Source organism: Vanacampus margaritifer, chromosome 10 (genome assembly GCF_051991255.1).
Source record: "Vanacampus margaritifer isolate UIUO_Vmar chromosome 10, RoL_Vmar_1.0, whole genome shotgun sequence".
Lineage (NCBI taxonomy): Eukaryota > Metazoa > Chordata > Actinopteri > Syngnathiformes > Syngnathidae > Vanacampus > Vanacampus margaritifer.
In genome coordinates, this window is record NC_135441.1 from 25,889,109 (window position 1) to 25,901,121 (window position 12,013).

Genomic DNA, 12,013 nt, shown 5'->3' on the forward strand with positions numbered 1-12,013 from the left:
CCAGTGCAAACAACTGCATCGGTTAGCCCCCAGAAAAACATCAAGCGAGCTGACTGTGATTTAAGTGCGCGGCTCAAGGGTGTCTTTACTGCACTGCAGGGGAAGAGAAAGCCCAGCGCTTCCTTTCCGTTCTCACAAGAATGAAGTTGACCAATTGTGCCAAACGTTGCGCGCCGCGACGTGCCGGACGTGGACGCCGATGCGCCGGTGCACATGAGCAAAACCTCTGCAGCAAAGCAGAGGAAAAAATGGCAACACAAGTACAAAACATGGCGGAGATGCGCCATTGAAAGGTCGTATTTTAGCCCCAAAGTGGTTTATGTTGGGACGCGGCTTTCAGGCATGTCATTTCAGATAAAAATGTGTTTTCCAGAAAAGCTTTTCCGAGTAACCCTAAAACGAAGCCAAGTTTCTACTATGATAGATATGATGAGGATGCGCTAAAACCCATAATAGCTGCTACGCCAAACTAAAAACTCGACCCACTACACCAGATTCACCAGTCGATAAAATTGGATGGACAATAAAAAGTCTCAAGGACCCATGAACATAATTGGACAAGAAGTCAGCCATTAGGCAAGAAGCAGCCATTTTGGGAGAATTTTTAGAAAGCCGAAATTTTTTCTTTTTTTTTTTTTTTTTATATATACTGTATATTTTTCTTTTTCTTTTTATTATATTTTTTTTGTAAAAAAAAAATACATTCTTTTTTTAAATATTTTGTTCTTACCATTGTTTTTTTAAAATATATTGCTTTCCATTTTATCCAGTATTTTTCCCATTTTATCCCTAGCTTGTGGGAAACGTAGTGATTTTTTTTTTAATCAGCTCTCTATGATTTTTTAAAAATATATATATTCTTTTTTTTAGATTTTTTTTTTCCTTTGTTTTTTAAATATTTTGTTTCCCTTTTCATCCATAATTTTTTCCTCTTTTATCCCTAGCTTGTGGAGTGAAATTTTATCAGCCTTGTTTGATTATTTATTTATTTTTTTTTTAATTTTGGGGTGGGGGGACGGGTAATATATATATATATATATATATATATATATATATATATATATGTATCCACCAGTTGCCCATCCCTGACATACACACTCAAGGTTCCACTAATAAAGTCAGCTCTGTTTAAGTCACATTGAGAGTAGCGGTATAGCAAAATATCACATCATCAAAATAACCACAGTATGAATGAGAAGTCTAAATGTATGTTGAACTACCACCTGTGACTTTTCCGTGTGTTCTCTTCAACAGCATCCTCAGTTACAACCAGATCCGCTGCATCCCGGTCCACGCCTTCCACGGTCTCAAGTCGCTCCGCCTGCTGTGAGTCACGAGCTCGGCCCTCGCGTGTCGCAGTGCTCTCCGCCTTGCCGCTTTCGGAGCTAAATCAAAATTTAATCAGCCCCCTTGGCGCCGTGCCACGTGCAAAGTGTGTCGCAGCCGCCCGCTGGTTTGTTGCGCCGGGCTACCCGAAGAGATAAAAGTGATGAGCTCTCATCATCTGCATGATGCGGGGCCGCTCGATTCCCGCTACGTCCCCCGTCATCCCTCCATCCATCCATCCTTCCTTCCTTCCTTCCTTCCTTCTGTGCTCTCCTGCCTTCTCGCCGCCCACCCGGTGCTGGGCTTGATGAATGGACCTTCAGCGTGCGTTTCTCTCGCTCATCCATCAGCTTGTCCACCCTCTGTCTCGCGACCCAAATGCACGGCGCGCCTTCTTTTTACCACCATGGTTGCCTCTGTGCTGCTCATTGGCAGCTAATTTTGCATTCATTGTTACGTTTTTGCAGGTTAATGTGTTAGTTAGGGAGCGCTGTTTCGTGGCAGTGTCACTTCCCAATCAGCAGTTTGGCAAATGGTGAACAATTTATCCAAAAAAGAGGCTTCAAGTTGTTTAATAGCACTCCCAGTTGAAGTGTTACTCTCAAATCTAAACATAAAACAAAGAAAAGTACCAGTTGTGTAGCTGATAGATAACATAACAGACAGCTAACACCACAGAATCTTACTGAGTCACTTATAGTAGTAGTAGAAGTCGTCTATTCTGCATGACTGTAATATTCTGCCCCCTGGTGGCTAAGGTGGGCACGCCAGAAGCAGCATACCATGGAAAAGCTATTGACATGCTAACAGTTAGCATTGCTATTTTAGAATCAACGTGTTTGTGTATAAACAATACATACATAAACATATAATTATTTATCTATACTATATATTCTATTTAGTTATTACTGTTTTTCTAAAGAGCAATTATAATAATTTGTTTTCTTTTTACTGCTGAATTTATTGCTTCTTGCCAACAATAAATCCACCGTGAAAACTGGAGCAAAATACACATACAAACATAACGATTAGCATAAAGAAAATATAGACAACTTGGATTTAACTTACACAATAGTATTGACAGACACAAAATAAACTAACCTCCTTGGCTGTATGCAATGTCCAAAACGGGAATTACGCTTGTTTTCTTTTTTCTACTTTAATTTTTCTGTTTCTCTCTGATGAACTTAAGATTGTGTTTCTCGCTGTGTCTTAATGATAACTTTTCCTTTCCTTCCTAAGCTCTTCCTCTACTCACTTACTCTCTGACATACACACATCCACCCCGCTACAGCGCCCTCTCTGGTGTGGGTGGCGACAAACACCCAAAAGCAAAGAAGACAATGTGGCAGTTACATTACAGCAACTATAATTATGATTATAGTTGTTCGGAAAAATCTTGTTTCGATTTAGGCAAAGCTGGAATAAATGGAAAGATGATTTGACGTGCAATGGTTCCAAGTTGATTCAATTTAAGTTGTATCTCAAGGCACCACTGCAATACAAGAATCACTGAATGCCTTCCAAATGTCACTGCAGTCAGTAAAACGTTTTTTGTGTCAAGCGTAATTAATATTGAGGACCCCCTGGCTTCATTACATCGAAATGTGCCAATAGTTTGTGTCTTTTCAATTTGGATTATTTCATCAACAGTTACATCTCAAAATCCTCTTTTTTTAAGCTCACCCCCCCCCCCCCCCCCCCCTTTTTCATCATCCCGACAGCCCTCTCCGTTTCACTAACTTCTAATTTTTTACTCTTTTTATTCCCCTCTCCTCCTTTGTGACTTGTAAAAATTAACTTTACGTGTCCCAGCTACAATTATTTTGCTCATCTTCAGGCATTTTTGGGCCATAAAAGTGCAATTATTACACCAGACCGACATTACACTTTTAATCGCGCTGCCCCTGGAGCCTGTTTTGGGTATAAACAATGCACAGATGTCATGGCTGAGGTAAAGCTACCGTATGTGTCCCTGGCGACTGCAGCCATTCCAGCCTACGTTTAAAGCCATTTTGGTACAAACTACACAGTCAGTCACCAGGTTTCTAAATCTGAAAATATTAAGTCGAATTCCAAAAGGAAAAAGGTCTACAACTCATCACGTTTAATACATTTAATGAAATTACGCTAACTGTCCAATGTCAAAGTGTCATTTGTATTTTCACTCGTGGTGGCAGCACTTCATTAGCAAGATTTCAAATGGCATTTGTCAGTTTGTGTGCGGATCTGTGAATGTGGCGCCAGAAAAGGCAAATCCAGGTCCAGAAAATAAAAACCCTACCACAGTTTGGTTTTAGCCCAGGTTCTAGCTAGCTAGCCCCCTAGCAGGTAAACAAGCACCCGGGGAGCTAGCTAGTTAGCTAGCTAGCACCTGCGGCTAAAGCCAAACTATGGCAGGGCTTTTACTTTCTGGACCTGGATTTGCCACCTCTGTGTGGCGCACAAATTTCACATTCTACTGCTGTTTGTGCTATCGATAACAATGCTAGCCAATGCTAATCTGTGCTAACATTGCAGCTCTGCTTACCTTTTGTAATTGACATGATAGTGCTTTCATGTAATCCAGTGGTCAACATCTGCCCAGATGCTTGCACTCAAACTGGCCAACCTGACTCAAGCGCCTCACTTAGCCACGCCCCTTAAAGACACGTCTAACACATGAATACTACAGTGTGTTTGTGGGACTTTCAGCTTGACTTTAATTTAAAAAAAATTTTTTTTTTTTTTACGTTATCTTGTAAAGACGTTCTGTATTTTCTGTTGGAGTGAAATCGTACTATTTTTTGGTTGTTGTTTTTTTTTTTTTTGTGGCTCCAAGCTCACCTGGCGGACGTTCACAGATTGTTTTCTTTTTTTATCCTCCCTTCCTGTCCTCGTTTCTTTTCAGTTCATGTTGCCGTGGGGACTGCCCCCGCTTAGCAACCTGTTGCCAGGCAGTCGTCAGCGTCACTCCCTTATTACCCGCAGCACCCCTCCGGACTGGCCCAGTGTAGGGAGAGCTATTAGTAACTGACACAAAAACATGCACCAGTGAAGTTTTTGGCAGACCCACACACAGATGTGCTACATACGCTCACGCGGATGTACTCTGATTGCGCACTAATAAACATCTCACCACAAAATGTACATTTCTTTAAGTAAATAGTCACTTAAAAGTACGTTAATTGTAGCTAGGTAAACAATTACTTAATAAAATTTATTTTAAAAAATTAAATGTGTACATAAAATGGATTATGATTGTGCTTTAAAAATTTTTTTTTTTATAAACAATAGATAAAATAAGCCATTATTTAAATAAACACCTTGTATCCTGAATTCTGATATTTGTTTCTAAATACATCTTACATGTTTAAGAATAATTTCTGAAAATATTCAAACTGGAGACGTAACGTTAAACTCAAACATTTAATTTTTCCTTATTTTTTTTTTTTAGGGGTGGCGGGCGGCGCCGTGACCAAAATGGGGGCTCTGTGACCCACTTGGGCTCTGACATGAGTTGCCCCTCCTATAATAATAATAATAATAATAATAATAATAATAATAATAATAATAGTTAATATTATTATTATTGTTATTATTATTTATTTTATATATACAATTAGATCCAAATTAGATCCATGCTATATAGGGTGTTTTCATTTATTCTTGTGAGTATTTGTCACACAAATGCCTCACTCCATAATATAAATAATAATAATAATAATAATAATAATAATAATAATAATAGTTAATATTATTATTATTGTTATTATTATTTATTTTATATATACAATTAGATCCAAATTAGATCCATGCTATATAGGGTGTTTTCATTTATTTTTGTGAGTATTTGTCACACAAATGCCTCACTCCATAATGACATATAATAATAATAATAATAATAATAATAATAATAATAATAATAATAATAATAATAAATGTGCTATATAAATAAAACTGCCTTATCTTGCCTATAAAAGGATATTCTTAACGCACACACACACATACGTAATGTCCACACAAAGTCGTTGACTCCATTCCAGCAGCAGCGCCGGCTTCATTTCTGTGAACACAAGCTTTCTGTTGACTTTCTTTCTAATCTATAAATATTTTAGTCATGTTCCATTATAGACGCGCGTGGTGGTCTTGTGCCGCAGATAATTTGAATAATTTATGGCGCTGAACAAGGCCGTCTGGCAGTCCGTGTGATTTACCTCACATGACGGCTGTGACTCTGTGTTTTTCCCATGAATTTCAACACTCCAGCGAGATAGATCAAAAGCATGATCATTTCTGATCACCTTCATCTACAGGTAGATTGACATTCTTCGTCTTTGGGGTGAATACCGCAGCTCTTCACTGCCCCCTTACTGTCTCATTTGGAACTGCACAGAGAAATTGTCTAACATTTGTTTTTACGCTTTTCTCAGGACGCTCCACGGAAACGACCTCTCAACGATCCCAGACGGCGCCTTCAACCACCTCATCGCTTTGTCCCACCTGTGAGTACATCGTCGAACGTGTCGGCGATGCCAGCAGATTATTAGAAGGCCGTTAATTTTGCCAAACGTTTGCAGGGCTCTCGGTGCCAACCCCTTGTACTGCAACTGCGACCTGCGCTGGCTCTCCCAGTGGGTGAAGGCCGGCTTTAAAGAACCTGGTAGGGAAAAAAAGTCCTAGGAGGGTAAATTGTTGTTGATGTGGAATATGTTGCTAAGCAACCGAGCGGCTGTTGACAGGCATCGCTCGCTGCACCGGACCGCCTGACATGACTGACAGGCTGCTGCTGACGACACCGCTCAACAAATTCCAGTGTAAAGGTAAACGAAGCCTGTCTCATATTTTATTTTTTGGGTGGGCTGTATTTGTGTGCAAATAACCGCTTGTTTTCAGAACAAGTTCCCAAAAGGAGTCGATTTTTAAACAGAATAAAAAAAATAAAAAAAATTCTATTATTTTTCTGGCCGACCAAAATCACCAAATTCTAGCCAAAAAGCCAAGAAAACGATTTAAATGAGTTAATGGTGGTCATTTTTACAATCATACAGTTAGGGGTTTGCTTCTAACTGAACTCATCTGCTCCCAAAAACGTATAAAAATGTTCTATTTTATATATTGCCATGGTCCCAAAAACGTATTTAGAGTTTTTTTTATATTATGTTTTTTTTATGCTAGAGCATACAGAAGGCTTTGATGCAGCCTCTGAACTGAAGAAAATGGTTGAAGCAATGGTAGTTATTACCAAAAACGGCCAGGAAGTGGCAGCAGAGTATAAGAGATCAAGCAGGGCCATGTTGCAACAAGCTCTTTTTGACAGTGTTTTCAACAGGAATGTGAAGAATGATGAAACTTGAAGCTATATCCTAATGCTAATTGCTGCAAAACAGAAACAGATACAAATCTGCTTTTTTTTCTTGATGAAAGAAGAAACTCAAATTTTTCGTTTGATAGTTTCCATGTTTTTATAGCAATAGAATACAATATTCTGTGGGACTTGCGGAATCAGTCAAAAATCCAGTAAAACAGCCGGGAGCGAAGGGGGTTGCTTCAGTGCAAATGGCTGCGAGTGAATGAGTTAAAGATAAATATCCACACCAACACACACGCTTAAAGCCGGCCTAAATTGTTCATTTTTAACCAAATCTGTTTTCTGGATCAGGTCCGGTGGATATTGGCCTTGCGTCAAAATGCGCCCCCTGCCTGGCGGAGCCCTGCCAGAATAACGGCACATGTGTGTCCGACCCATCTGGATCCTACCAGTGCACCTGTCCGTTTGGATTTAAGGTGAGGTGCACCGCACACAATACTTCAGCGTCTATAAGCAAAATGTCGTCAAGAGACAGAACCCTGTCGGAAATTCGCGAAAAACTGCAAGTGAACCTATTTGGGCCTTTTCTTTTTTTCATGTCATTGTTTTATTAGAAAATACATGAAATCAAACCACATGTTGATACTTAACGCAGAAAATTCCATTTTGAATCGTTACTGCCACCTGAAACGTGCCTTTTTCACATGCACAATGCGCACATGATGTCACATCCACAGGCAGAGTGCGGGAACTTCGAACCCAAATCCAGCCTGATAACTATTGGCCAGAGGCTTGCAGGAATACCCGATTGTGAACAACGAATGTGCTAATCTACTAATTAGAAGATGTCATAAATGGTCAAATAAAAATGCGATTGTAAAGATATTTTTAGCCAAGTCGTGATGAAATATTTAAAAAAAAAACAACAACAACATAAAAATATAGGTAATAAGACGGTTTGACCTCAAGGAACTGTTTGAACTCCGTCCCATTATTATCAAATATAAAGAAAACTAGATGAGTTAACTTAATTTTAGCCTGATGATGCAACTTCTTGTGGCCCATGTGACTTCCACTAACAATGCAATTTGGATTTAGCTCCTCCCCAACATACAAAGACGTTTGTCTCAGTCCACATGCATCATTTGAACTTACCTCCTTGACACCAATTACCACTTTCCTCCTCTTAGCAAGGGCTTTTGCGCTCTAGTGTTGTCCAGTGTACAGCGAACAAAAAAAAAAAAAACGTGATTAGGTGAGTTTGAAGAAATGTTCCACAGGGGGAAAAAAAAATGCATGAACGAATAAATGAATAAATCAACAGTGACTCGCAAACAGGCGAGAGTTCGCTTTATATTGGTTTGCCAGCAAATTCCCGCTTGAATATCAAACTGCGCCGCCGCAGAATATGACGTTAATGTGAAAATGGCGGTATCAGGTGAGTCGTGTAATTCACAGGAATTGTCCGTACGCGCGGCCAAGGCCCAGATCCGCGGCGGATAAGCGCGCCGCATAAGCCCGTGGCATTAGCTGCATTATCCGGCTTAGCGCCGTCCGTGCATGCATAATGAATGGAGCCGTTCATCAGCCAAGACACGATGACTGCGGCGGAGATTCCGACCGACCCAAAGACAAAAGGGACCGGGGCTTTTTCTCCCGACTCTTGTAACCGCAAAGATGTGCAAATCTGCTCCTGACGAGGGGAAATCGACATCGGGCCGGTGTGCGTATGTGGAAATGTGGTTCATTAAAGCGGCATGGGGGGTCCGCGAGACATCGTTTATAGGTCCAAAATATAATTTGCCGTTTTAATGAGCTTAATAGGCCATAGCTGCACGAGTCCGATTTGAACACTTTTGCAATACTAGACAATGCTGAAAAGCTGAATGCTAAGATTTGAATGCATGTGCTTATGCAGTAAAATGTGAAAATTAAAAAAAATAAATAATTGTGACAAATGAAATAAAAGAAAAATTGAACTGCAATCTGTCTAAAGTGGGATTTAATAATTTCAGAAAAATTATAATTCATTTCCTGATCTGATATCTAAAAATCTAACATCTAAAATGTGGTCCAAGCGGGATTCGAACCCAGGTTCTCTGTGGTGCGAGGCAGTTGCTCTAAGCATTTAGCTAAGTGAATTGTTGTAACTCTTGGCTCAGAGCATATTTTTAATTTTAAAAGTTTTGTACAAAAGCTGAAAGCAACCAATGCTGTTTTGGTCATTTCAGTGAAATTATAATGCATTTCCTGATATAGTGAGTTGCTTTACATGTACTTAAGCATAATGGCCATGGATATATTTACACATGTACAATCGAAGGATTCAAACCCGCGACCTCCTGCTTACTGGAAAATACACTTTAGCAACTGCGCCACAGAGCAGTATCAGGATCCACATCATCACACTTTTACGCATCTTTGTATATGAAATATGCTATATATTTAAATATATATTTAAAAGGAGGACAAAAGCCCTCATCAAAGTCACAGACTGCTGAATGCGATGTTTGAGTGTTCCGCGGGTACGCACTCTGACAATCTTAATTAAAACTTGTCAGAAAAGAAAAAAAAAACATCTTTCTGAGAAAAGAATAGAAAATAATGAGGAGCGAATGGATGATGAGGATGCGATATCGCTGAAGTGGCCTGCTGAAGACGGAAGAAAACAAGTCAACTCTGGCCCACAACGTATCGCATTTGCTTCATTATGTCCACTTTTATTTGTTTGTCTCTCGCAGGGTCAAGACTGCCAAACGGCCATTAATGCCTGCGTGAGCTTCCCCTGCCTGAATGGAGGGACGTGTCACCTTCAGCCGGGCCTTGAAGACCACTTCAGGTACCAACTTGATTTCTTTGTATGCATAAATGCACCATCGTATCATATCAACGCCCATAAATCTTGCAAAATGCCCTCTGATTGGTTGCTTATTAAGTCATATGTAGAGTTGTTGTTTTTTTAAACCTTTATTTAACCAGGTCTTCAAGAACAAATTGTCATTTACAAACATGAACTGAACATTTCTGGTCATATTTACTGCTTGGATGAATGCAGTCAAAAAAAAGTCATTTCAAGAATTTGTAATCATGTCAGTTCACCTTGGGAAAAAAATCATTTAAGAGGTTATTTCTCAAATGCAGCACCGCATATTTAAGCAAATACGCTCAAGTTAAAGGGGACGTCAACTTTGAGTTGAGCAGCAAAATCCAGCCGTTTTTATCCATCTCAAGGGGCGGCCATTTTGCCACTTGCCGTCGACTGAAGATGACATCACAGTTGCTCAGGGCAACGACCAATCACAGCTCACCGGTTTTCTGAAGCTGAGCTGTGATTGGTTGCTACGTGAGACCTGAGAATATGTGATGTCATTTTCACGCTACCGCAAGTGTCAAAATGGCCGCCTTCTGATATTGATTCAAATTGCTGGATTTTGCTTCTTAACTCATATTCCACTAACGCAATATTAACCCAAATACCATATTTAGACTAGTGGGGCTGCATAGAACATATTATTGTCCAAAAAATTGGGGCGGCTTGACTTCCCCTTTAACTCATTCACTTGCAGCCATTTTCACTGAAGCAACCCTCTTCGCTCCCGTCTGTTTTACTGGATTTTTGACAGATTTTGCAAGACCCATATAAATCTAAGTATAATATAATAGTATAAAACCATTTTTCATCAGGAAAAAAAAAAGTATATTTCTATCTGTTTCCGTTTTGCAGCAATTAGCTTTAGAATATAGCTAAGTTTCGTCATTGGTCACAAATCTGTTTAGAACTGTGGGTAAATCAGCTTGTTTGCAACATGGCCCTGGTTGATCTCTTATACTCTGCTGCCATACTACCATTGCTTCACGCGTTCTCTGCAGTTCAGAGGCTGCATCAAAGCCTTTTGTATGCTCTAGCATAAAAGAGAACATAAAAAAAAAAAAACATACATTATACATGTACATTTTTGGGAGCAAATGAGTTAAGAGGAGAAAAAATGATCTTAGGCTAAAAATAAGTTAAGTTTAAATCAATAAGCTTTAAGTACATTGGAAGTAAAGTCCACATCATGTCATTTACTGGTAAACTCATAAAAAGGATTTACCATAAATGGGAAAATAATCCATACTTTCAAAAATAATATTCTTAAACTTTTGGCCTCTTTTAGTAGCGCTTCACTCAAAACGACAACTTTGACTTTGTGATGTGTTATTTATTGCCTGTGAGTTGGAGGTGGGTGTGGCTGAAGCAACAGATGATAAAAGCTTCAATTGAGCTGCTCTCTGACCTCAAAATCGAACCCGACTTCTGTCAGTCGTCATCCTCAGTATGCCACCCCGCCCCCCCCCCCCCTGCCCTTAGAGCGTTTTGACGTAAATCCGTCAACGCCGCCTTTCCAATCGGTTATTTATCACTTGCTGCTGACGTCATCGCCTTTATTCTCTTTTTGCCGGTAAATCGGATGCAGGTAACGTGAGCGTAACGGCAGCCAGCCCTGGCTTGCGTCAACGTCCAAACAAAAGGCTTCGCTGGCAGCAAGCATCGCCGGTCACTCACTTGGAGAATGGAAACGTAAATAGTTTTTGAAGATAGCGAGTAAATCAAGCGTGGGATCGCGTTCTCATGGTCGCGGCAGTTTTTGGCATTTTTAGCGGACGTGTAACACAATCCAGCGGCCGTTAATCTACATGTATCCAGAGGAGGTGCACTTGATGGCTTTGCAGCATTGCCGCGGAATTTATCGTCGCTGGACACTTCATTAGGGACACCTGCACAATCGCATGAGAGCCAAAATGACAACCAACTAAGATGGATGGAGGGAGAAACAACAGCAGATGGATGTCGCTAGGAACAAAAAAAGGGAGACAAATCCTTACTCCGCAGCCGCGAACTATCACGAGAACAACGACGAATCTCAACGACACGCGATTGGAAAGAAGAAGAAGCAAATGTGACAAGATTGAACACTTTTTTTCACCAAGAATTGGGAAAGTTGCACGTGTTTTTTGGGGGGCAAATTTTCTATAGAAAATCTGCTCACTTGAAATTGGATTGAAACGGGATGACTTTGTTATTTCTCAACGTTCTCGTCAGCCCTTTCGTTTCATCTTCTGCTCGGGAAAACCACTTCTCTGATTGGCTGACAACTTTTATCATTATTCCATTTTTTTAAAAAATTCCACAAATTTCACGTTGCTATGCTAGGATGGACCAATATCAATTATTAGTAATCAAGTCGACCAATAAATGATTGTTGAAGCTGTTAAATAAAAAAAATAAAAAATTCCAACTTTGTTGAAATGTCTTAAAGCATTCAGATTTGTAAAAATATTGACTTTTTTTTTTTTTTTTTACTAATGTTCAGGGAGCTCCCAAGGTCATTGGAATGTCTTAAGAAGTAATGAAAC

The 12,013-nt window shown here is 39.8% G+C and overlaps 1 protein-coding gene across 2 annotated transcripts in view; it reads left to right on the plus strand.

The window, feature by feature from the left end:
• slit3 (slit homolog 3 (Drosophila)) overlaps window positions 1–12,013 on the plus strand; it is a 220,699-nt gene that overhangs the window by 174,430 nt on the left and 34,256 nt on the right. For both annotated transcript variants that reach the window (XM_077578263.1, XM_077578264.1), the window contains 6 exons: window positions 1,255–1,326; window positions 5,739–5,810; window positions 5,886–5,968; window positions 6,048–6,128; window positions 6,968–7,092; window positions 9,358–9,455. In XM_077578263.1, the coding sequence (XP_077434389.1) occupies window positions 1,255–1,326; window positions 5,739–5,810; window positions 5,886–5,968; window positions 6,048–6,128; window positions 6,968–7,092; window positions 9,358–9,455 (531 nt within the window). The remainder of the gene's footprint in view (window positions 1–1,254; window positions 1,327–5,738; window positions 5,811–5,885; window positions 5,969–6,047; window positions 6,129–6,967; window positions 7,093–9,357; window positions 9,456–12,013) is intronic.